This window comes from Trematomus bernacchii, unplaced genomic scaffold, assembly GCF_902827165.1.
Source record: "Trematomus bernacchii unplaced genomic scaffold, fTreBer1.1, whole genome shotgun sequence".
NCBI lineage: Eukaryota > Metazoa > Chordata > Actinopteri > Perciformes > Nototheniidae > Trematomus > Trematomus bernacchii.
Window position 1 is genome coordinate 11,875,169 of NW_022987689.1, and position 26,549 is coordinate 11,901,717.

The following is a 26,549-nucleotide window of genomic DNA, read 5'->3' on the forward strand; positions in this document are numbered from 1 at the left end:
AGAAGAAGACTGAGCACAGGGAGTGACACAGTTGAATCATGGATGTATAATCAGAGTTGAATGAGGAAGCGCTTTGTTCATTCTTAATACAGATTCACGATTTTTGAAGGCATTTTTAAGGTGGATTTTCTCAAGAATTATACTTTAAACTGAAAAATTCACGTTGAAATATATTTAGTGTGCACAAAGATGCTATTTTATTTCCTTTTTATCTCAATATTCAATAATTACGACAAACATACGAACTATTATGTTTTTGGTTTCTTTATTTGTTACAGAGTATGCAAAAGAAACCCTGACTGTATAAAGACACAGGAAGCATCATGTAAAATTAATTTGGCTTTATTGCTCGCGCTGTACAGTGGATGTTTTCAGTTAGCTGTTACAGTGACACCTGGTGGTCGTACTGCATCACTGCACCTGCCTATCAGTTCAGCCATGCCAGGAGGAGACGTACAGTACTGCAAAAATAAACACCTCCTCACCCATGTCCCACCCTCCTGATCACACACAAAATGCAGCATGCTTTATAAGTGTACACCCCCCCCTCTGGCACGGCCTTTAAGTTGTTACCTCCCGGTGTGGTCAAAACGGAACCTATAGAGTTCTGGTTATACATACAAAGGGACAGACTAATAATTTCAGAACATAAAAGGTGGTGCAAAATAATGCAGATTCATTCATTGGGTGGAGACACTCATACAGCAATTTCCAACAGAAATGTATACATGTCAATCAAATCGATCTATTGGTCAGGGGTCCTATTAACTAATAAAAGGTTACATGTCAGGGCTGGATGATGAGATCAAAAAAGTAATGGTTTACCTGTTTTCATACAGCAGTGCGTTTTTCCTGTAGACCCACTTTTGTCCAGTTTCATTTAAGTGTGGCAGGTTCATTTATAATGTAGATACAGTAAATCTATCGTCCAGCCCCGTTAACATACACTGTTTATATATAAAAAAAACAAGAGTGAAACAGAGAGGCTTGCCAGATCAGAAAGGGGGAAGTCCTTGTGTGTGAGTGTTGTTAGAGTCCTCCTCTAGGGCGCGTGGACGAGCTCCGTGACGATCTGGTCATAAAGACATGTCCGTCCTCCATTCTTCATATCCACTCATCCTTCATCGCTTCCTCACCCAAACCTGGAGGGTGCCCACCTGTGTGTGTCCCTCTTGGCCAAATAAATAGAAAAATACAGAGAAAGACAGACAGAGGGGGAAGAGAGAGAAACCGGGTGTGTGTTTTGGTTTGATGGCAAGCGGGATGTTTCTCCCCCAGGTTATGAGGTTAGCGTTGTTTCCGTCGGAGGCGCTGATTCCGTGGTGTTCGAGGAGGCTGTTTCCGTGGGGACGGCGGCAGGCTCGGGGGCGGGCGCTGCCGTGACTGTGACGGAGGCTGTGGGATGGGGGGGCAGGAGGGGGAGAATCGCCTGGGGGAGGAGAGGGGGTAAGGTGGCCAGGCCGGGGAAGTTGAAGGAAGGGAGCGAAGCCAGAGAGGGGACTGATGGAGAAAGAAGAGAAAACAAGAGAGAAGGTGAGCGCATCGCTGCTAGGTTTTGTATGTATAATGTTCACATTAAGCGTCAGTGAGGGTGACCAGTAATACATACTACATAAAACAACATGGTATTTATATACTACATCTTTTTGGCAAAGATTGATGCCTGTTTTGTTTTGTGGGATAGCGATGCTGTATTTACCGGTTCCTACTGGTAAGGTGCCTGCTAGGGTCATGGCACTGAGGTCTGGCAGTGTCAGGTTGAGGTTGGGCAGGTGAGGGAGCGGAGGTAAGCCAGCTGGGAGGGGCATCAGACCTACACACACACACACACACAATGCTGTTATACATTCATTCATTTTGAATGATATTTACACTACAGTTAGTCGACTCTAGTATTGTAATGAAGCCACTATGAAAAATAAATTAGAGAAGTTTTAATATTCCACAAGAGTGAATGTGATTTAACCCGATTTGGACAATCTCTTATTAAAAAAAAATGGATGGTGGGAATTCCGACAGCTGACAGTTCATGGTACCAAAATCAATAACTAGAATCAAAACAGAAATATTGCAAGGCACCTGATAGAAACTCACACAAAGGCTATGTTTAGACATTTGAAGCTGTTGAGACCTAGTATTGTCTAATACAGTTGAGGCAGACATTTCTATGTTTTCTGGAAAGGTATGTACACACTCATGTAAAAGAGAGAGAGAGAGAGAGAGCTGTTATGTGTCTGCCTCTGCTTTCCCAAACATTTGCTATGCAAGGTTTGCTGACTCAGCAGACTGATGGCGTGTGTTTGGAATGAAAACGTCTGGGAAATCACCCACCTGGTAGCGTGGTGGCGGGGTTGAAGCCGGAGGCGGGGTTGAAGCCAGAGGGGGGGTTGAAGCCGGAGGCGGGGTTGAAGCCGGAGGCGGGGTTGAAGCCGATGGCGGCGGGATTCAGTGGAGTGAGTGGGCTGAGGGCGGGGCTGGTGGAGGTGGGGAGCAGAGGCACTGTAGGCAACCCTGAGGGGGGGTACAAATAACACATTAGATTGAAATATGTGGAGTAAATACACCGTCATATAACCGATTTCTTGGGTGAAAAAAGAGAAATACCTGTCTGCAGCTCCCGGGGCATGGTGGGCGGGGCCGTGCTGATTGACAGGCCAGACAGTGAATCTCCAAGGCCTGTGGGGGCAGAAGGGGCTGCAGGAGGGGGGGTCACTGCTGAGAGCTGCACCTGAAGGAGGCAGTGGAGGGAAAAAAAGATGGTGTCAGACAGAAAAGGTCACACTCATCCCAATGTACCACCACAGCTCTCTGTCCTCCTGCCAGCTCTGCTGCTTACATACTGAGGGAACCTGCATCTTTACAGTGTGAGCAGAGTCTAAAAAACACACAACTTCACACGTAATAAAACAAAAAAAAAAGGACTTCATGTTTTATTCCCTTTTTTTTTTTTAAAGACCACATTTTTCAGAAAATCACTTAATTCTTTCCAAAAACACCAAATTCCTTTAAAATTACTTAATAGAAAAAGTCCCCTTATTTTCCATAAATAATAATTACATTTATAAAATGGCTTCAGTTATCTGTAAATCAAATGTTTAAATGACTAGATGATGTTCATGTCATAGACGTAGGTACATTCAAATGGTGAATAAATGAGGTATTACATTAATACTTAAGATCTTTGCTTTGAGCATGTTTCCTATCCAAACTGAGGGTTTGAGTTAGATTGTTAAGTTCAACCCTGATTATGTATTGCGTGTGTGTGTGCGTGTGCGCGTGTGTGTTCTGACCTCAGTGAATCCGTCCTTCAGCGGACTGAGGGGCTCACTGGGGGGGTTTCCAGGAAAGCTGATCTTCTTCCCCTCCTCAAAAGGCCTTGTAGGAATTCTGTGCAGGTAACCGTAGCCGATCCCACATCCAAGGCTGGAAAATGGAGGAACAAAAGTTAAGAATTGATCTAACAAACCTCAAAACATTTTTTTAAAACACTTTAGATTAGCCTGTTTCCAGACCACAGAATATAGCTCTGAATTGTTCTGAGATTGAAATAGGATTGCTCCATCTTCTCCTGCTTCATGCTCTTGTATCCGACCAGCCAGTATCCTGACCAATCAGCAAATGTTTAGGTACCTGCAGCTATTGGGGGGGGGTTAAGGTGTGTGTGAAGAGACACAGAGATATCCACTCTTCGACTGGCTTCTGCAAGAGTTTCATTGACAGGTGGTTCATCCAATCAGCTGCCCAGTATTTTCTTTTTAAAGTGGCTTCACTTTCCAGAACCCCTTCCAATGGCAGCTTCTTCTCAGATGGTTTTGTGTAAGCAAACTGTCAGGTTACAATTCCCCCCCGAGTGTGTTGGGAAATCAGAACTATGTGGGTGGGGTTCAAATGGGGTGGCCATGTGTCTGTGCCAAACCACAGACTGTTTATAAAGACTCCAAAAATAATTACATCCAGAGAATTGGCCAGATAAACTGACAGAAATATTGAATCCTCAACCTGCAATAACAATCTTTATGACCACTTGGGGGCAGTGTAAACAATACTGTCATATCATCACCTTTTAACAAGTGACCCTGTTGAGTTGTCTAATAAACAAATAAGATATCTGTTACTCTAAGAAATATGCTGTGTATATCCCTGTGCTCCATCAAATGTGTTGCGATGCATTTACTTCCTTACAAAATGTTGGCAAAGTAGTTTTCTTTGTATTATTAAAAATACATCACAAAACCAGGGTTTACTAGCATACTACTTCTTCTTCTGTATCTTAGCATGTTACTGCTGAATGAAATAGCGCAGTAATGTAAAACAATTGGCAGAAATGTGTATCCTGTCACCTTATTGAGTGTTTGTGTACTACACATGATAAACAAACAACTCAAGGAACCTTTAAGTTGATGTGGGTAAATCTTAAAGCAACATTATAATTAACTTTGAGCAATATTGACTCTGTTTTTGGTCTCTACCAACTGCTTGAGGGAAATATCTGTCTCTTTAGCTGCTAAATGCTCCATTATGTTCCCCAGCTAGTCTCTTCTTATATCCATTTACTGTTCGATACTGAGCAGGTGGCTTATAGTAGATTTGGTAGCATCTACCCATAATGCAATGACAATAAAGTTAAATACAATGTAATCATTATAGAGCTTTTTCCATTGAAAACCACCCTCGACCGAAAAAGTGAAAGTTGAAAACCAGTGAAAGTGGAAGTGAAGTTGCGAATCAGAGAGCTAAACAATGAACTATTAAGAACCTATAACTTCATTTTAAACCTGTAGGTCCAACAATGATTGGTAAAGTGTGTAACGTCTGTTACCTGCCCTCTCCTCCCCAGGCACTGTTCGGTGTGATGATGACCTCTCTGCAGTTATCGGTGTCCGTGTTGTACACGTAGAGCTTCAGGCCTTTCCCCTCATGGCTTTCTATCAGCGAGAACAAGTCCTCTGACTGCAGATAGAGTCACAGAGGGGCGGAGGAGGTGGATAACGTTAGGGAGACACACATTCACTATCATTATCAGGTGGAGAATGTGCAGTAGTGACAGTTGCCTGATAAAATACCTCGTTCATAACAGTGTCGGCTCCAATGATGTAGTCAGTGTGCGGCCGCAAGCCGGCGAGGGCCGCCGGGGAGTTAGGCTCTACATCCTGTTAGACAGGTGGAGAATAAGTTAACAAACTAGCATTCTACCAAAAAACTATATTATAGAGTGGTGCAGGAATGAGCCTTAAACCAGGTAATGACTTTCGGGTTCGCTTGTCTCAAAGTCAATGTTTATTGACCGAGGTATGTGGTAAACACAAGCTTAAGAGATGTTGCCGTTTTGTTTCCACAACATAAAATACTTGGGTAGATATTACAATCATAATATTACATAAATGTCTAAAGTTTATAACATGTCTTAAAAATGGCGATTGCTAACAAGTGACTAAATAAGACTACTTATGTTATCACGTCCGAAATTAGCTGCCTTTAGCTTAGCGGTGTTTTTTGCATTACGTTACATATTTACATCTGTCGATTGCAATTATACTTTTATAAAAATGGTGTTAATATTTAGAGATTATCCTGCTGAACAAAAAATCTAAGTATCCTAAAAGTGAGCCTGCTCTAGATCTTATTTTTTGCAATATTCCAAAAAACAATTCAAAGAAAGCCTGTTGCTTTTGTTGAGGTAGCCCTTGTGATGCTAATTTCCAGGTCATCCTAAGAAAAATACGTTATCATGGCACCACTCTATAGACTTTGAGGTTGCTTACCAGCACATGCCAAACATTTTCATTGGCTCCCTCAAAGCTGCAGAATCTAATGGAGACACCAAGCAAGCCCTGGCCCCCCCACAGGTTGCTGGGGGTGACTGTCGACTCCCGCAGCTCCAGAGTCTTCGAAGAGTAAACCAGCATCTTAACTGGTTTCTCCACACTGGCTTTCAGAAGGTCTTTCAAGGTATCATTGTCCTTGTTCTGTAGACAAAGGGGTGAGGAAGAGCACAGGGGCATGACACATGCTGTTCACTATCATAAGACTTGTATCTTCTCATGTTAAGATACAGTTTGCAGGTTTTCCCTACCAGTCTGGTGTCGTTGATGGAGACGATGAAGTCAAAGAAAGGCTCCAGTCCGGCGCGGTGTCCAGGAGAGTTCTCTTGAACCTGAATAAAAGTGAAAGAAAATTAGCTGCTGCTTTACAGTCACTTTCTGCATTTCATTTCTTGAACATGAAGAGTATTCAATAACTCTGTAAATACAAAATAAACATGTAAAACCTGAGCTGGAAAACAAATATATCAGGCTTTGGTTTGGTTTGAATTGAAACTCATGAGTATCATTGGCTCAATGTGCATTACAGTATATAGCAGCTAAACCGGTTTATTTGATCTTGGCTCCTTTCAGGATGGGACCAATTCCGCTATGACTATTGTGCATCTAGCTACTAATGTTATCATTAAAATTAGCTGATTGTTACTGGAATAGGAGTAGGACAACTGACAGTAGCTAGCTTCACGATTCTTCGTAGTTTACATTTTGCAAAACAAGGGAGACAAATCACTGTACACAGGGTGGGACATGTCCGATATTGGATGCACCAACAAAACCAGCTTGGCAGCTGTCATTCAGTGCAGATACGTAGCTTTGGCTAGCCCCCCTCCATCAGTTAGCTTCTGTTAAGCATATTTAACTAGCGAACAAGCAGCTATTCGTACAAACACAACTATACAAAATATATGACTCTGACACAACTCTAACGAAGAATGCATTGTTTCTAACACTGTGTTTGTGTTTCACGACGGAGGCCCCTGCAGTCATCCTTGGCCTCTCGTCAACACACAGACCAGGGAGTCCTCCGCCTCTGAGCCGAGGCTAAGCTAACAGCTAACTGGTAACTGCTAACAGCAGGGTGTAGAAGCTAAAAACTCACCCTGAGGACGTGGTATCCCTCGGAGCCTCCTCCCGGTATCTCCACACTCTGCGCGCCTCCCATGTTATGCTCTTTTAAGGCTTTTTAGGTTCAAATGGCTGCTTGTAACCTAGCAGAGGTGATATGCCTGAATACTTGTACACACCGGGTACACGTCGTCAAATGGTTAGCTGAGCGATGCGCATGCGCCGTTACGTGGCAGGAAATAACGCCTTTCGGCAGTTACGATTCAATTGCAGTTGAATTCAATTTGTCGATTGACAAACACATAGAAGATGTAAAATGTAAGATGTTCTATGGAATATTTGTTGTATGTACTTTATTTTTCACGTTTAAACCTTTCTCTCAAATCTCTCGGTTCACTTGTCATACTTATTGAATCAACATTTATAAATTACTCACTGAAACTGTGTTGAACTGTCTGTTTGTCTGTTTTTTTGAAAAAAAATAATTTCAATTAAAATGTCCAAATGTTCTTAAAGGTTTATTTGTAATTCCAAAGAGTGTTGAGTCGACACACAAAGCGTAGAAAAAGCACCTGCTTACAAAACACAGAACTTTTTTATTTAATATTTATCTCAGGTTTAAATATTTGTATAATATAGTAATCATCTTGGCATCATTTTTTTTTTTTTGGGATCACCATTCACTACTTACTGTAAACCACTATAATTTATAAATGTAGGCCTATACTACAATTAAAATGATAAACAAATATTATGCCACATGAAATAAAAGACAAAGCTGCAAACTCACTTGATTTTATTTAACAACAGTCTCCAACTTTATTATTCAATGCAAAGCTTTGTGAAAGTTTGCCTATTCTTTTAAGATATCTGGCCTCATTGACCATTTACCAGTCTAATTTAAACATACAATAGCCTTATAAAGTGCATTGTATCAATTATCCTGCTCTGTTGTCTCAGTTGACCTACTGTCTCTAAGAAAGGTTCATTAAACTGTAAATGCACTTGAAACAAATGGCCTAATCAAATGTTTTAATGGCAACCATTAAACATTTTTTAATGGTTGGCCTGAATGAGCCTTTTACCGGTCTTTATGGAGCAAAGATTTAAGTTTTAGAAAATTCCAGCTGTACTTTGCCAGAAAGCTTGTGTGTCACAATTTCAACATGCTGTTATCATGTTACCTACGACAGTGTCTAGAATCACATATTTGACCTTTGACATATATTTAGGATCAGTTCTTACAGTTTTCAGCCCTACTTTGTTGTGAGAGCGAGCTGCAATGGTCTTTCTATTTTCAAATGCTAGCAGTTCTTGACTGAACGCCAAATACATCTTGCTGGACTCTTAAAACCTTGTGCATCCCTTTAGCTTTTCTGTTGTACTTAGAGGACAACAATTTACGAGTCACGAAGAGTTAGATCTTAAAACAAACTTTGGGCCTTACAGTATTACAATAACCAAGTATTTTTATACCGTTTTAGATAAGGGTCTCCCCTTATGTCCAAAAATACATTTTAAATCAGGCCCCCCCTTATCTGGAGGTCGACTTTTTAGATAAGGGGGTCTTCCTTTATGTCCGGAACTAACTTTTTAGATAAGATTCCACCCTGGTGTCCGAAAATAACTTTTTTAGGATTTGCAGGGGGCGCTATAGAGAAACCGATTATGAGACCCCAAAAATAACCCCTTTTTTCACCAATCCTGCCAGTGTGCAACACATCTCCAGGATTTAAGCATGCTAAGGCCATCAGGCAGCATCGAGCAATTTCAATAGGTTCTTCGCTCCAACTCTGTCGGTAACCCTAATAAAAGAAAATCAAAAATATATATCTGTTACAATGATTATTGTGGTTTTATTCTAAGCTATAAAAACCCTTGTAGCACATTGAGAGCACGATGGTTGAGAAAGAGTGGCCACCAGAGGGCGATGGCAGCACATCACATCCTCATTGCTGATCTTGAACCTCACAGCACCACCACCCTTCTCTTCAAATCATTAAGCATGTTTAGGTAACCAATGTCTTTGATTCTCCTTAAATCATGGCTTAGTGAGGCTGCATCACATATTTCTGATAGGTGAATAAAGGCAAGACGAGATGGGAGGAAATTCAAAAAGTAAAGGAGGAAAAACGAGGAACGAGATGGAGAGGAAAGGGAAGAATAAAGGAGAGAAGGAACTGATAAGAGGCTACACGCTGGAGAACAGCCAATCCGACACTCAGCGGGGGGCCAACAAAAGCCTCCTCGAGGATGATTAGGCAGAGGCAATAATGTGTGTGTGTGTGTGTGTGTGTGTGCGTGCGTGCGTGCGTGCGTGTGTGTGTGTGTTGGCTACTGGCTGTTCAGTGGGAAACATTAGTATACACAAAAAAGGAATGTGTGTAAAAAGAACTCAGCGTGTGGAGCCCTACAGAAGAAAATGGTTGTGTGAGACATTTGTGTGTGTGTGTGAGAGTGTTTCAATAAGTCCGACTCATGTTTCCCTTTAATAGACTTTATTAAAGATATTTTGAAGATGGTATGATTCTGTCAAAGTGCCCCCTGCGTTCCCTTACAGCTGGCTTCATCAAAAAACCAGATTGGTCACAAACAGGAGTCATTGGCCACATACAGCACAAACACATTACTGTAAATATGATTTATGCAAGTGTGCCATTCACATAATATGGTCCCTAGATACCATAAATACTTTGTTAACATAAACTCTATATAATACTGCCATAATACACATCCATTTACAATGGAAGAAAGAAAGGTGAACATTGTGCAAAGACATAAACAGGAACTTCTTATACCAGATATTCCATCGAGTTCCCATTACACTGAGAATATGTTTTACAATTAATATATACTATATTACAGTAAATGCATTAGGATTAAGACAACAATACTTTCTTCCCAGTCTCCAGAGGAGAGTACATTCTCACACCCTTGTGCTATTCTCTAAAATAAAAGACCGACAGGGAAATATATATATTTATATATATAGACTTCATTCTTAATCTCATCAGAAGGCCAGTCATCTCAAGACATTCAAAAAGACTCACAATCACAGAAAAACACACACTATAGAAATTGCATCGCAGTGGAGGGTCAATAATACTGTAGGTAACATTTTACAAACACCTATAATCTATATAAGAAGGACGATGGATTGCTCTGTTCCCGATTCGCTTTCTTTGGCTGACAATATCACTATAAATAAACTTTACTCAAGTTCCCGTGTTTACATTTACAAATGTATAACTGCGTAATACACATAAAGATACATTTACAATAAAATACCTGAATGTGAAAAACAGTGGGAATGCAATAAAGATGAGTTCTTATATAATCAAATATTTTAACAGTGTTATATAAACACATATCACGTGATTGCATGAAACAAGAGACAACGAGCCAGCGTTTTACGAGTTAAAGTGGTCACAGACTTTTAAGGGTAGCTTTTTTAATCTTAAATTAATATATTAATATTGCAGCTTGGTACTTATGGTGTGCACATTATGTTATAATAAGCTTATTTTTAACACAGCTTCAAATACATGACAGGGTGTCAAACGCACACCTGCGCAGACACACACACACGCACACACACACACACACTCCTTCACATATCTTTAGGTTGGAGATGACATATATGTACAGCTGAAAGCACCCATGAATCTAGCAAATGTATGATAGAGCAGAATAAATGTATGATAGGTTATTATATTTTCATCTGTGCTTTTCTCCCTTTCATTGTTAAAACACACACACACTCAGACACACAAGACGACAACAAACAAGAAACACAATACTTTATCCACGGCACACACACATACATTAGATGTTAGCATGTACCCGGAGCCTTCACAATATACTTAAATATTTTGTCTAGAGGAACTATGCTACTCAAAGTGTCTCTAGAGAGCCGGTCAGAGTGCTTCAGACAGAGACAGCCTGGATAGAAAGAACCTAAAACATGTGCTCTCATTATTCTGTCCGCAGCACGGTGAGCGTCTCGCTCTACAGGTCCACTCCCATCCGCTCGATCTCATCGATGAGGAAGTCGATGTCGGACTGTGTGACCGCCAGATTGGACACCACCATGCGGAAGAAGTTGACTTTGTTGCCCTGAGGCTGGTAGCCCACCATGGTGGTCCCTGACTCCATCATCATGGCCTTGATCTTCGGTGCCACCTGGTGGAGTAAAGAAAAGGCCGTTCTGAGTCTGTTCTGAGTCAGTTCTAAGAGGCCCTGTGATGCATTTTGGCCATTCCCTTTCCTGTAGTTTGTTATATAGGTTTTTGTGCAATGGTCTGCACAGGCTTAAATCCCAAAGTTCCTTCCGGAAGGTATTTGGCGATATTAACCATAACTTTGATATTTAAAAAGGGAACTATTGAAACCATGTTAATAATACCCATATGATAATATCATCTAAATAATCAAGCTCCTCTTAAACCATTTCTGTTCCCTTTTTGTCTATGTTTTGAGTATAATTCATTTGCCAAAAAAGCCCAACAAGGAAAACTGCAAGAATATTGTTATCATGAATTCTTGTATGAATAACTGTGTAGTGAAAATGTGATAGCGGGAGAACCTTTTGTTCATCGAACATAATTCAATGGTTGAATAAATAAAAATGAAGGGTAAATCTGTGTCTGATACAACAAAATCAATGCTTTAAAATAATGTTTTTATTTAACAGGGATAATACATGATACATGTATTGCAGCTTAAAGCAATTGTCCGTCTGTAGTCCAGTGTTGTAGGGTGATGAAATAAACTATAACTTAAAGGTCTTACCTTATGGAGTTTCTCTCTCCGCTCCTCACCCTCAGGCATGCCTCTCAGGCTCGGTGGGATGTACCAGAAGCAGACATTGGTGTGCTGGGGCTACAAACAGAAATATACACAGTTAATACACTCGTAAAGATGAAGGAAGAGTACATGACATAACGTCAATTACAGTTTGTAAAAATGTATATTGACGTTGTTTTTTGTTGGTTAACCCCATCAAAAGATCATGCCCGTTTATCTCATTAAACATTATTGTGATACATATCATGAAATAACTGAAAACTCACCTCTCCATCAAACACCATCTGATAACCCTCCCTGTTCTTGATCTTGTTGTACAGGTACTGAGAGAGATCCAAACACCTGTCGATGTGCTGCTCAAACCCGATGGTGCCCTGCAGGTCAGAAAAAGTATGTCAGGTGTTTATAACAACAACAACAACATCGCAGAAAACCGGGACGATTACTATTTTATTGACCTTGGCCTTCCACATGAGCCAGAACTTAAAGATGTCGACGTGTCGGCCACACTGGATGGCTTTGTCCCCCGTGTCGTAGGTGACGTCGTACTGTTTGTCGGGTTGGAACAGGTAGCCGGCGCACATGGAGTTACATCCTGCCAGGATCCCCTACACACACACACACACACACACACACACATTTAACCTCTTTATTCACAGTTCCAAACCTCCATGATGTTTCAATAGCGTGTGTGTTTTCTGTACCTTCTCTCTGACCAGGATGGCAGAGCACTGCAGAGGCACGCCCATCATCTTGTGAGGGTTCCATGTGACAGAGTTGGCCCTGCAGAGTTTCATAAAAGTCTTAATAAACTGAGGTAGACTCACTGAAAATGATCCTTTGCATTACAATAAAGGCAGAAGAAACCGTCTGTTCCCATGTACTTACCGCTCCACTCCACTGAGCTTATGGCGATGCTTCCTGGACATCAGAAGTCCACCACCCCACGCTCCCTAAAGGAGAGAGTTGTTTTATAGAGGGTATGCAGGCGAAGACAAAAGTTCAAATTGCAAACTTCTGTATGTATATCTGTATTTATGTCAGTCTCGGGATGCCATTGAGCCCAAAAATATGTTTTCCCATTGACTTACATTCAAAGAGCTGTCTGTTAATCAGCGTATCATTTTGTGGGAGGAAATCAACTACCCAGTAGGAACACCTGAACAGCCCTTTCGGTCCTAAAAGTTCAAAAATATGCTAAAAGCTGTAACGATAGTTTTTCGTTGCTTCGGTAAACACAGCACTATACAAATAACATTTAGAAATGTCGATTTTCTTTTCACTATTTAAGTAACATACCATTGTTCTGGTGTCGAAAAGAAGCCACCATTAGTTGTATTGGGTTAAATGAGCTGTTTGTTATTATTTGGTGGCGTGAACGATCATTGTTAGCTAGCTAACAGCTGTGTCCGTCACTTCAGGTGAGGGCAGAGCAGCTGTGTGTGATTTGAGACAACACTACAAGGTCGAAATCCACCCATTGTATAAGTGTATGACATGTAGCATAGGAGAGTATCCCCATTGAGACACGGCAACAGTATTACTACTTTTATCCAAATACTATGGCGCCACTACTCACGTCAACGTGGAGCCACAGGTTGTACTTCTCACAGATGTCAGCGATCTCGTTGATGGGGTCAAACGCGCCGTACACTGTGGAACCAGCGGTGGCATTCACAAACAGTGGCACGTAACCCTGCAGAATTCATACAAATAGAGGGGGAAAGTGTTTGTTAAAAATTGAAAACAAAAAAATGAATTAACTAAAAGGAATAAAAAGAAACAATGACACTAACCTTCTGTTTAGCCTCAAGGATCTTGGCCTCCAGATCTGCAGGAATGACTCTCCCCCTGTAAAAAAGGGTTGAACATTATATTATCATCACATGAAACTTGTTGTATGAGAATCATGGAGTCGTCTCCTCTCTTTTCCCGTACAGATTTGACACATTTACTGTAATAATTGTGGATTTAAATGGATTCCCCACCTCTCGTCTGTGCTCAGCAGGATCACATTCTCAGAGCCGAAACCCAGAGCAGCTCCAGCCTTCTTTATGGAGTAATGGCTCTGTAGGGACAAACAATATAACTCCATAGTAATGATAGAGAGGAACAGTGTGCAGTTTCTTTTCTACAGACGCAGGATACTTTATTTATCAATTTAGAAATTGAGTTTTGTGACAGTTGCTCCATTTTAGAATAAAATAAAATATGAATACAAAAATCTGAAAAATATATTAATGTAAACATGAGAAGTGAAGTAACAATGTAAATTAATAGGATAAAATAAATGAATGTGTATAAACATAAAAAGTTATAGCTAATAAAATCAAATACATTTCTACAAAATAGAAAAACAATGTTTGTATAAACATAAGAACTTAAAGTAAAAATCGGAAATAAAAGAACCATTAAACAATACTTTTATAAAAACATAAAATATAATCTGTAATTAAATATGATATAAAAAATAAATAAAAAATGCAAGTAAGTTTAAGTAAAAATATGCACATTCACTAGAAAATATATCATTGATATTACAATATAAACAGTGGTAAAATAGTATTAATAAGATAAATAATGCTGAATTGCACAGTTTGAAAGGGTTTGGCTGCTGACTGTGAAGGTTTGTATAGTATGGCATTGTATTCATAATGCTTGGCCACTATTTTGTAGTAACCTGCCCAGGCACTACGGATACAAATGTGTTCATTAACTAACTCACATTTGCATTGAGATGGAAACTGAAATGTTGATTAATGTGCACTGTCAATAGTAAATACTAACTAGCTTTGGCCTGCTTTCTACGAGCTGTGAAATTATTTATAGAAAAGGGTGCATGTGATAAAAGCAGAATGAATCTATAAAACTAGCTATAGCTTTGATTCAAATAGGCCTACTGATTATTATCGGACATATTCAATGGCACCATCTACAGCCGATGAAGCGTGGCGCCTGCTTTATTAGGATGGAGTGTGTGTGTGTGTGTGTGTGTGTGTGTGTGTGTGTGTGTGTGTGTGTGTGTGTGTGTGTGTGTGTGTGTGTGTGTGTGTGTGTGTGTGTGTGTTACATACGTGTTCAGATGTGAAGAGCACGAGGCGAGGAGCAGCAGACATGCCCTTGGTCTTGACCTCGGGGTAGTACTTGTAACGTGCGATCATCACACTGTACATGTTAGAGATAGCGCCCCCTGTTGAGCAGTGACACATCATTAGCTCCACAGCAGCTCCCACACATGGGGCAATAAAGGCTCATTAGACTCTTTCAACACTAAATAGTCACACTGAATTGGTTTATTAATGACCAACCTGGAGAAAATATCCCATCCCCCTCTCCACTGGGCCATCCAACCATCTCTATCATCTTCTTCAGAGTCAGCTGCTCCATCAACACAAACACCGGGGCGATCTCATAGGTGAACCTGTCAATCAAATCACGACATGTGTGAATATAACACGTCGCTCAATGTTACTATAACGGTGGAGGCTTTAGCATCTGCCAGAAGGAGGGTTCTTCACACTTGCAGAGAGGAAAGCCTTAATACAAACACACACACACACACACACACACACACACACACACACACACACACACACACACACACACACACACACACACACACACACACACACACACACACACACACACCTTACACAAGCTTTACTATAATTCCGTCCACAGAGCACAAACTGGAGCTGGTGCTGACGGGTCTAATTAAAAAGTGTCTGATAGGAGTCGGGCAGCAAACATTCATATTCAAAGGCTTTCAAAAAAATCACTCAGTAGTTTAATTAAAGCCCACAAAGCTCTGATGGCTATCTGTCAATCTCAGCTGGGGCGACTCTGAATGGGACTCATGGCTGAGTCAATGTGTGTGTGTGTGTGTGTGTGTGTGTGTGTGTGTGTGTGTGTGTGTGTGTGTGTGTGTGTGTGTGTGTGTGTGTGTGTGTGTGTGTGTGTGTGTGTGTGTGTGTGTGTGTGTGTGTGTGTGTGTGTGTGTGTGCGTCAGGGAGAGTGTTTCAAAGAGATAACAGCCTCTGATTAAGGCTGAAGAATTAATTGAACTTGTTAACAAATTCCAATATGGACTAGTGCAATATCCAAATCACAGTAAATGCAATATTTCGTACAGAGAATAAATTGAAAATATCATTCGGAATAAAGAAAATGATGGTCCTGGTGCAGAACGGTATACAAAAGACTTCATTCAAAAAAACACTGTGATCATTTTATTACATTTTTCCATGATAATAATGGTACGGAAATGATCCCCCCCATCTTATAACGCAAATGATATCGCAATTGCAATATGAGTAATACTAATCTCATTTAGTTATTTGAACCCAATCGTGCAGCCCTACCTCTGATGATCCCTCGGAATTCAGAAAATTGAGGAAGACACCATCAGAAAAATACTCAAATGTAATGTTTCCAACTCAGAAAGAGTTGTTACAGACATAATTCAGCTTTAATATTATGCGTCTATGATGTCTCTGTCCTCTAACAAGAGTTCAAATGACTTTCAGCTCCATGGACAACAAATGAAAAGCACTTCTGATTAGCTTAAATGTGTCACAGTAACACTAAGGGCGGGCTCTCTTTGCTAACTGACAGCTCATCTCACCACCGCCTCCCACACACCACACACACACACAACCACACACACACACACCACACACACACACACACACACACACACACACACACACACACACACACACACACACACACACACACACACACACACACACACACACACACACACACACACACACACACTCACACACACACACATCCTAGTGGGGGCTGTAGGGAAACAATGCACTGAAGGAAGCTGTGACAGAGGACAACAAAGGGAGAGGAGGGGATGATATGGAGGAAGAGATAGAAAAGCTTACAGAAATAAAACAGGACAGAAATGCAAAAAGTAGAAGCAGAAAATAGGAGAAAGAAAACAGTGAGGGTGAGGATAGATGAAAATTAAATTAAATGTTGTGTAAATATTCCAAGGGATAGAGTTGGAAATGAGCCTATGGTCAATACACCAGATCACGCTGTGACATCAGGGCTGAAAAGACAAAATGACTCCTTTTGCAGCCTCTCTCTGCCCTAATTGCGAAAAATATGGCGTTCTTTCATGTTTTGGAATAATGGCGTACATAAGGACGACAAAAATACCCTGAATGCTTCACTTTCATTTCTCCTTATAATGTATCCACAGCATGAGGGGGACAAAACGGGCGCACCTTTTTTAAATTCTCCTTCCCTCTGTAAGTCATTTCACGCTGTAATGACAATAATGGTGATCATTATCACAATCAGAGCCAATCATTGGTCTTTTCAGGGTGAAAATTACCCCTCAGTCACAAGCCCGTCTCCAGGGACGGCCCCTAAATGCCCTTATTATCATCATCAAGGGCACTCAACGTGTACGAGTCTGTGTGTGTCTCTATGTGACTAACCCCCTGACCCCCTACCATACTCTCCTCTCAGCCTCTCAAAGGAGTCGGTCTGTATCCACGGGGACAAAAGAGCCGGAGTGAGCCCTCCGCAGGGAGCGGCAGCAGCCAGTTTCCTCCGTGTGACGGGGTTTTCTGTGCAGCCGGAGGACATTGTGTGTCAGTGTGGGGCCCAGCTGGCCTATCTGCTAAGACCAGCTCACAATGAGCCCGCAGTCAATGGACTGGAAACCCTTGCTGATGTATCTGGGACAACCAGAGCTGGCGTGTGTGCGTGTGCGTGTGTGTGTGTGTGTGTGTGTGTGTGTGTGTGTGTGTGTGTGTGTGTGTGTGTGTGTGTGTGTGTGTGTGTGTGTGTGTGTGTGTGTGTGTGTGTGTGTGTGTGTGTGTGTGTGTGTGTGTGTGTGTGTGTGTGTGTGTGTCACTATGAAAGTGTGCGCCAGTGTGTGAATCCAATGGCCCTGTCTCCTGGGGCAGTCTTCCAAGTAGGAGATGAGATGGGAAAGTTATTTTTCCTAAGACGGTGTGATTTCCTAAGCTAATGTTTTGAGAAATGGGATCAATTAAGTGTCTCAAGTGTATTAAGCATTTGGTTTATTATCCTTGCAGTTATCTCAGCATCCAGGCCACAGTAGTGAGAGGATACTGAATGCTCATTTTTCAGTGTGCAGGTTGTCATTGTGTGCCATGTTTATGGCTCTATGTCTTGTCACTAAGGCCATATTTCTTCTGATTTGTTTTTCTAATATTATAATTCAAAGTGACTGGTTCTACTTGGAAAATCAGCTTTTTAATTACTGTTAAATTCTGTCTGTTGTCGTGCTTTCTGCCTGTAGCTCAATAGTTGCTGTTTGTTGTTGTTTTGTGTTGTCATACACTGATTTGTCTTTCACATAAACAAGATAAAATTGTTTTGAAAATTCATTAGATCCAGCTTCCAGATGGCCTACAAACAATATTCAACAGACTTTATAAAAAAGTCCTTGTTTGGTACAGAACCTGATCATTTCCTCTAGAATCGCGAAATATATTACATTTTTAAGGAGTTTATGTCTATTTTATCCAGTGTGAATTGAAATGCAAAGCTATGCTTGTCTCGTATGCGTAACTATGTTCAACATTCTGACATCGTACAGCTTGAATGATGTCCCTCATTCTTTTCCAATGATCATAACACAGAGTTACAGCTCATTGACAGCATGTGTGTGTGTGAATGAGAGTGTGTGTGTATGAGTGTGTGCCTGTGTTAATCGTGTGATGTTGATGTGGTTCATGCCCTCTATCAGCCGGGGCCACCATGTAACTGTGACCTGAGATCAATATGCAATCTAAACACCCCTGGGGCTCGCCTGCCTTGGATATACAGTACAGTGCAGTGGCAGCCCCCCCCCCCATCTGTCAATACAGTCTCAACAGGACAAACCAAAAACTTTATATAACTGCCCTCAGAGGCTGTTGTTGTGACCAATTGTGGCGTGAGTTGAGGGAACCTAAAAAAAGCATCACCATCGCACCATGACTTTATATGGTAACGACTGGGGGCTATTTCCAGTGGCCTACAAACTGGAAATCTTTAGTTGTCCTGTTATGACTTTTAGAGGTGTTTCCCCCATAGATAATAAGTATGTCATGCAAGCAAATAGAGCAGCACTACTTACATGTTGGTGTTAGCGGTGGAGGTGAGCCACTCTCCGGCCAGACCGATGATATCGAGACCACTGGAAAGCTGGTTGAAGAATCGAGGGTGACCTAAATATAGAAAAAATATCTAAATGTCTTTCCTATCAACAGGCCTTCATGATGCTTTATATTAAGGAGAAATCATTAAGAAAGACAGCAACCGATTTATCTGCTTTGTCTGAGTAAAGCTTTAAGAGAGTTATGCTGCATTTTTGTATTAGACATTTTTATCTTTATTTATCATTTTGCCTTTTATCTGCAATTTCCTTTGCTGTTGTTGCTACACTGTAAATGTCCCTACTGTGTGAAAATTAAAGGATTTTTGATACTGATGAAACAGTATCCTTCAGGCTAAAACTGACCTCCTACAACTTATTTTGGAAATATATAAATAACAATAAAGAAACATAAAAAACAGTTTTTCATTTGAATGTTCATCCATGAAACCAAAATGATCTGACAAAGCATTGTTCAGTATTTATAATTACATTGGTAACAAGGCTATATGACAGCCATTTAGACTCTAACATGCTTGCACACAGTCTCCGTCAATAGGCCCAGAGCTGAAATGCAGTCATGGATATAAGCACCTTGTGGAGGTGTATGGCTTACATAATAACAAAAGTGAGTCACATACTCTGAATAAAAATACAAAATGTGGAATGTAAATCAGTGCTGCTTAATAGCAAGAGGAGAGAAAGGTCTGCTTTATATTTCAGCACCAGGGACAGCTCCTCCTGTTCATGAAATCCAGCACAAAAAACAAGCAGCGTGTCTCCGATTGAAAAGTGGTGTTGAGTTGTAGACACAGTAGACCCTGCCTGTGATATATTAAACCCGGGGGACAGTTTGAGCGCTGTCGTTTTTAACAGCTTGAAACAGCCCGTGTTAGGATCCCCTCAGGCGACACTTGCTTTAATAAGTCAAGGGGGAGAGAAAAGGAGGATGTCAACCGAACGACCAGGGGGACAATAAATAAGGCAGTCATTGTAAAGGGCTGTACATTATCTGCCAAACAGCTTGTGTTGAATTCACCAGTTTACATGAAAGTGATAAAATGGACACACTCATCATAAAATTCATGTAAAATTCTAATAATATAGCCTATTATGCTTTGTGTAATGACGTATATGACTTTATCTTGGTCTGCAGATAAAAATACTATTCTTTAAACTGACAGAAGGTTAATCGCTTTTGCCTCCACACATGTCCTTTTGCTATTTAAACTAACATATGCCACCTCATGAATTACTAATTTTCTTTCAACCTTGAAGGTGTCTCGGCTAGCCTACCTGTCCGGACGCCATATTTGAGCGTGTCTCTGCAGTCCACCAGGATCTGCTCCAGGGATTCGGGCTGGTCGGACAGCTCCAGGTTGAAGCCCTCCATGCCCTCCAGGAGCTGGTGAGGGTGGTGGAAGTCCAGCACCTTGGTGGAGCGGTCGAAAGTCTTCTTGATGTAGTTGGTGAGGATGTCCACCAACTCCAACAAAAACTGTATTGTGGCCTCCTCTCCATTTTTGGCTGGCAGCAAGTCTGTGAGGTGAGGAGAAAGACAGTAATTTAGCGTGGGAGATCATTTTAGCTTAATGTTGGGTTTATTTTTCAAGGCCCCCCTATTGTCAAGATAAATGTTGACCTGAGCATGTTAATGACTGCCATATAATTGAATAACTTTAACAAAGATTAGGACTCATATACATTTTTTTTAAAGTCAAATTGTTTTTGTTGGTAATCTATGTCTATTACACATACATATATACCATTTATAATAGGTTTTAGGCATTATTACATTACTTTAGCCTAGCCTAATTAGGCTACCATAGCCTACTCATGTTCCAACATTTTGGCTAGAGTTCTTTAAAAGTACTTAATTGTTAGCAAAGCAGCTAGGCTACAACATGCTGTAGAGCGAAAACACCTTACAAAAAAACATAAGGATATATTATTTTATTTTTGTAATGGTGTTTCTGTAACTATTTCTCATTTTACTGAGTTGACATGCTTGGTTTTAATATGCCTCTAAATGTAGTCGTCGTCCTCTAGAGAGTTTCATATAATGCTACCAATAACGTAGCAAAAAGATAAAAGCCACCAAAGGCATGCTGGGAGGCCTTTTGAACAGAGTTACGTTGACAGCGTCACCAATAGCAGCATTTGAAGCTTATGAGGCTACAGCAATAGCTTATTTTTTGTGAATATTTAGCCGAAAAAAGTTGTCACCTCTGGCGAACAGGTTGGAGAAGTCGGTCTCGGTGAGGCGGAAGCGAGCGTCCCGGTCACTGTTGTCGCAGGAGAGCAGGTTCTTCTGCCCCGCGAGCCTCCCCTTCTCATCCAGGCTGTTGTTCTTCTGCAGGAACCCTAGGGTGTTACATGGCGGAGAGCAGGAGTTATCACCAAACACCTCCATCCCAAACACGAGGGAAAAGATAATAATAATTTACGAAAAAAATATCAAAGAAATAATAATAATTGTTTAAAAAAAATTGTCCAATAATTGGGTTTCAAGTAGGCCTATAGTATAAACAAGTACGTGGTCAGCTCCTGAAAAAAATATGTGTTGTCTTGATCAAGTCTTCCATAACAAATGCTTTTCTGGTGAAGACAAACACAGGGAAGAGGGACCACCAGTACGTATGGTGTCCGCCCCACCCATGTGACATCACAAACACACCCCAGTGAGGGAGCACCCAGTCCATAGACTGATGTGGAGGAGGGGGGGGCATATGCAGCTAATCAATGCACACCAAAGAGGGGTTAATGACGGATGCATGCATACCCCTAAAGCAGTCTGCCCCTGCAGGACCTATATGTTCTGAACTCATTATTGATATTTTTTATTATATATTTATATCTGCAGGGTAGTGTGGGCCTAATTGTGCAGAAACACTTGGAAGTCAGACACATGAGCGTATAAAATATTGTCTCATATTTTTCTATGGAAAAATGTTAAATCCATATATAGGCTACTCGAAATCAATATGTGAGACCATCTTACTGCCACCATAAATACATATTTCCATTTAATGTCCACTCCAGTCCATTCAAATGTAATTTAGGCCAATCAAAATCTATTGGTAATTTTCTCATTTGCAGAAATGGCAATATCAAACGTATTCAATTCTCTGGTTTTAATTGATTTCCTGCCATAAGAAACAGAACATAATATCTTGAATTGAACACATCTACGTGACATTAATTCCTCAAACAAAAAACACCAGAATACATTTTCATTTTTGAGTCACTGAAAGAACCAATTCCTCCAAATGCTGGAATAATAAACACGCCTTCCTTGCAGCATCACTTTTAAAAAGGCCATCAGTGAAATTGACAGTAAGATATTTTTGTATTCTTTGTTGCAAAGAACTGCCTGCCTGCGAAATGAAAATAGTTCTCTTTTTTTACAGGTTATTGTATGGGTTGCTCAGGGCTTAATAACCTGGGCCTGTCTCGAAGAATTTTCTCTTGGTGGCGAAATGGAAAAGACATGGGGGGGCGTTCAGAAGCGGTCAGGGGGTTTGCACCGGGGCTCTTATCATCAGACCTACAGGCTAATGTCCACTGACCTTTGGAAGATGGAAACGCACTGTGACAGTCGTGTACAGCCTTTATTGTGGCCTGTTCCAGGCCTCTAAGGGGTTTATTTTTTATTATTTTTTTAAAGCCACCCTATTATGACCCTTTTAAATGAACAGAGGCAAAAATGTACATCACTGCAATACTGCAAAATTAATAATCACACATTCATAGGCCAAAAAGACATTATATGAAAAGAGTTGACGTGGAACGTTTTGTGTGCCAAATAACTTACCACAAATCTTCATCCCCAGTTTCCGTGTGCATCCGTGCATCCACGCATATTCGTTGGCTAAAACAGAATGTCAACGTTTGAGTTTGTGCACTGCAGGCCGCTGAGAGAGCGTGGATGGTGCGGATGGTGCGGATGATGGATATAAAGCTGGTGGAGCACAGTGAGCACAGTGGAAGCGTGATGCGCACGGCTCCTGGCCGGGTGTGTGACTCTGAACACTTGTGTTGGTTTTTCAAGCGTTAAAGAGTATTTTTTCTCATTGTTTGGCTGAGAAGGTATCCACTTTTTTATTTACCACAACCCATGCTAATTATAAAGGGATGAGTCTTATAACATTTCCGATTTAAGTTCAATCAATAGGCACCGGACGCACGGCACATCCGCGCCGGCTCACACACCCAGCCAAGGGGCGGACTGGAATTAACGCCCGTGAAATGAGCTCACGGAGGAGGGCAGGAATTAATTGAGTGAAACACAGTATGTGACTGGAGCGAGCTGGTAATGTCTGTGGCCGGAGAGTCTATAACTGGCTTGATGCAGAAACGTATAATACAGTGCGCGTCATGCATACACACCCACAACCGATATGCGTGGTTGGACATGCGTGAGCAGACATGGAGCAGAAGCCAGGGGGAATAAAATGCAGAGCGCGCGGCGGCGAATACACCTGATGGAAAACTTTCACAACAAAAACAAGTATTTAAATTCACTGAAGCAACTTCACTGTGAGAGAAAGTACAGCTCGAGGTGTTGAGGCCAAGGCACCAACAGATAAGCAGACATGCGCGCGCACAGACACGCGCGCAGACACTACTAGCCGGAAGGCGTGAGATGGAGCGTGGAAAAGAGATAATGGCAACATCCAGCAGCAGTATACCACAGACAATACAAACATCTTTTTTTTAAAGGAACGAATTCACATTTGTAATACATTTTAGCTTTTTTTTGTAATGTGTTTATTGATAAAATGTTAAAAAATTATATCTTATTCGAGAAAATATGGATTTGAATGCTCCCCAGGAAATGCACCTTGCTTATTTCCTTTTACATTTGGCCAAAGACAAAAACACTGTAATTATCTCCCAGCGTTGCATTGCAGATGGCTGCTCAAGTGCACTATGGGGTCGATTTTTTTGCATGCGACAACGGCTTAAAATGGCTAATTAACCCATGGGTTAATGTACAGGCTAATGTATCTGAATAGGTCCAGACACTTAAAAAAAAAAGGGGGGAAAAAAGAATAGCATTTCTCCAAGAGCAATTAATATATGCAGCCTTAAGGGCCTAAAACATCTTGTGAAACGAGATAAGATTTACTATGATAAAATAAATCCTAAATAAAAATCGTTTGCTTTTTTGAAGAATCCTACAAAATAAACTGGGAATAAATACATAATTAAAAAAAAACAGGAAACGAAGGCGTTAATTCAAGAAAGGGGAGGATTGTTAGGAATATATTCGTTCGGAAAATGCATTTATTTATTTTTAATGTTTGGACTAAATGCTCTTGGATCATTATAAATAGCCTACCAAAGCTTTAATAGAGCATTATTTCCATCGCCAGGTCCAGGGCTCGGCGCGCACCGCTGCTCCGCCAGACAGAGACAGGCAGCTGATGGCTCTGTTTTTAACCGTTATGATTAACGACGGAGCCCACACAGCAAATGGCCCGGGCGAGACTCGCTTTTATCAGACAGAGAAGGAGGGGAGGAAGGGGCAGGGAGGCAGAAATAAAGAGAGAGAGAGAGGAGTGTGTGTGGGGAGGGGGGGTTCGCTTTAAGCCTTCGTCTTGGCACTACATCGCACTGTATGAGTGTCTTTGAGCAAGGCACCGAGTCCCCTGTTGTTTCGGAGAGGGACAGCCTTAACGATAGTGTGCTCCCGGGGATCGATACGAGATCACGGTGTTATTAGCAGAGAAAGGACCTTACTTGTGGACGGTGGTATTAAATTGGCGGAGTTGGGGTCCTGCTCCCCGCCGGTGGCTCTTGGTTCAGACGATGCCATCAGTCCTCTGTTATCTCCAGCTGGGAAATAATTCAACTGCAAACAAAACGGTCCAAGGTTAGGAGCAATTCACACCTAACATATACATTATTTATCTGAATAACTACAGTGTATTTTATTTGTAGACCAGGATTAAACCAGAAAAATGCGATGAATCCCCAAATGACAACTGGTTCGGCTACAAAGTCGCGCAATTTGGAGAGAAATTGCGCACGACGCGCAGCAATACGCACGTCTGGATAAATCGGTGATATAACACAATGCCTTTGTGGGTTTATTCATTTTGGAGATAGCCTGCTATTTATTGCATTCGAATGGCCATTAAATACTAATTCCGTTTCATACATTAATAACATTTTAAAGATAAAATCCAAAAGTTATCAGCTACACATATAAGATACGTTGTAATAGCTCGTAAGCAAAGTCATATTTTTCCATTAGATATCAGTGGGGTATCAGACCGTTATGATGCATACCTTGCCATATGATATATTGAGGACAATTTGACGAATGGATGCCATGATAGATTGACGAAGTTCTTTTTAAACAGCCTGATTTATTAAGCAAATATTGATAGGATGCAACTATTAATAACCCACGTCATTTAGGCTACCTATTGACTGAGCGATCGACATTTCAATTAAGTTGCGCTTTGAACAAGCGCATCCCATGCCATCATCACTCAATGTCACCATGGCATGAGAGACAGACAACTAACTAATTCCTTCTGCCACTCATCTGGCACGGCGAATTATAACATATTTTTCTTTTGTTGGTATATTTCTAACCCCTAAAACTACGATAAAAAAACACCTGTGTGAATTTTTTTTCAAAGTCCTATCAAATTTCAAATGAAAGGAGGAGACATCTTACCGGCTCACAGGTTGTCGATTCCAGAGAAACTAAAGGTGTTTCAATCGCCTCCAAAAGGCACGACAAGCAACAGTCCAGTTATGGCGGAATACCAACAGAAAGCGCGCTAATAAATTCCCATCCAGCGGCGCGCAAATGACCCTTTCTCCCTCAAGAATATATCTTTTTTTGTTTATTCGTTATTTATATCTCAGGCTGTCGGCTGCCCATTGGTCTCTTCACGCAAGCATGAGTCACAGCCTTGCCTCCCTCTGACGACTAATGAAGCTTCCCTGAGTGCCTGTGACAGCCACAATCCACTTGAAGAAGCCTAAAAAGCAAAAAGGAAAAGCACCAGTGACGTATGTGTGTGGGTGTGTGTGTGTGTCTCCAGGTGTGGGTGGGTGTCACATGATGGTAAAAAGACATAGCAATTGACCTTGAGATGAGAAACACACTTGGGTTTAAGATACAATACAATGGAAATCAGATTGAATGGGCTTCTTATAAAAAGCACCCAGAGAGAGCCATGAGCCATCCATCCACTGTAATACTTACCTTCATGAGATGACAGCCCTGCATGCATCATCATTTTTGACCTGCACCTTACACTTTTTATAACCTTGACATGGACAATAAAACTGAGACATCAAAGTGAATCCAGCCTGGCTTTGACTTATTGTCATCCTCATGCTGTGTCCTGGCACTGAATGGGCAGCCATTATGTTCATTCACTCACTGCAAATTACACAGGCTTTATCAGATGGCACTCACACTTTCTCTTTTCACGAGTCATGCGTGGAGACCACTCATAAAGATACGCCCTGACATGTGATAATAACTCAGAACATACCGGCTGATAGCACGCTACACTGTAGGATGCTGATGGTGTAACCTTTGATGATATTACAGAGTGCGGAGAATTATAAAAAAGATGCTTTATTGTCAGCATCCTCATCCAAAGAAATGCCTTCACTGCAGGCACGTGCAAAGATATTTTGAGGGGCTGAAACACTTAAAATAGGGTACCCCCATTTGATTTTAGGTG

The 26,549-nt window shown here is 41.2% G+C and overlaps 2 protein-coding genes across 3 annotated transcripts; both read right to left on the reverse strand.

The window, feature by feature from the left end:
* Positions 1 to 246: 246 nt before the first annotated feature.
* On the reverse strand, positions 247 to 7,083 carry gorasp2 (golgi reassembly stacking protein 2). Its single transcript, XM_034137308.1, has 10 exons — positions 6,922 to 7,083; positions 6,074 to 6,154; positions 5,763 to 5,966; positions 5,064 to 5,150; positions 4,820 to 4,950; positions 3,291 to 3,423; positions 2,605 to 2,728; positions 2,332 to 2,511; positions 1,700 to 1,813; positions 247 to 1,500 (listed from the first exon to the last, which is right to left on the reverse strand). The coding sequence occupies exons 1-10, from the start codon at positions 6,982 to 6,984 to the stop codon at positions 1,280 to 1,282; spliced, it is 1,338 nt and encodes a 445-aa protein (XP_033993199.1). The 5' UTR covers positions 6,985 to 7,083; the 3' UTR covers positions 247 to 1,279.
* Positions 7,084 to 9,368: 2,285 nt separating this feature from the next.
* On the reverse strand, positions 9,369 to 25,767 carry LOC117488989 (glutamate decarboxylase 1-like). Of its 2 annotated transcripts, XM_034138199.1 has the most exons (17): positions 25,523 to 25,767; positions 24,574 to 24,685; positions 22,643 to 22,699; positions 21,055 to 21,192; positions 20,125 to 20,367; positions 18,811 to 18,901; positions 15,002 to 15,114; positions 14,768 to 14,883; positions 13,682 to 13,761; positions 13,490 to 13,544; positions 13,273 to 13,389; positions 12,582 to 12,646; positions 12,398 to 12,476; positions 12,152 to 12,301; positions 11,960 to 12,067; positions 11,679 to 11,768; positions 9,369 to 11,069 (listed from the first exon to the last, which is right to left on the reverse strand). In XM_034138199.1, exons 2-17 carry the CDS (start codon positions 24,647 to 24,649, stop codon positions 10,896 to 10,898), a joined length of 1,752 nt encoding a protein of 583 aa, XP_033994090.1. In that variant the 5' UTR covers positions 24,650 to 24,685; positions 25,523 to 25,767; the 3' UTR covers positions 9,369 to 10,895. The 2 variants fall into 2 exon arrangements, with proteins under 2 accessions (XP_033994090.1, XP_033994091.1); XM_034138200.1 differs by lacking the exon at positions 22,643 to 22,699.
* Between the last annotated feature and the right edge of the window lie 782 nt (positions 25,768 to 26,549).

Bases quoted from the DNA above. Each gene is read 5' to 3' on its own strand.
- gorasp2 (XM_034137308.1), bottom strand. From the start codon at position 6,984: ATGGGAGGCGCGCAGAGTGTGGAGATACCGGGAGGAGGCTCCGAGGGA. The intron at 4,951-5,063 runs GTATTTTATCAG...CTCTATCTGCAG, and splicing joins CCGACACTGTTATGAACGAG to TCAGAGGACTTGTTCTCGCT. The intron at 2,729-3,290 runs GTCAGAACACAC...TGCCTCCTTCAG, and splicing joins TGAAGGACGGATTCACTGAG to GTGCAGCTCTCAGCAGTGAC.
- LOC117488989 (XM_034138199.1), bottom strand. From the start codon at position 24,649: ATGGCATCGTCTGAACCAAGAGCCACCGGCGGGGAGCAGGACCCCAAC. The intron at 12,647-13,272 runs GTGAGTAGTGGC...TCTCTCCTTTAG, and splicing joins ACCTGTGGCTCCACGTTGAC to GGAGCGTGGGGTGGTGGACT. The intron at 11,769-11,959 runs GTGAGTTTTCAG...TTCTGTTTGTAG, and splicing joins AGATGGTGTTTGATGGAGAG to CCCCAGCACACCAATGTCTG.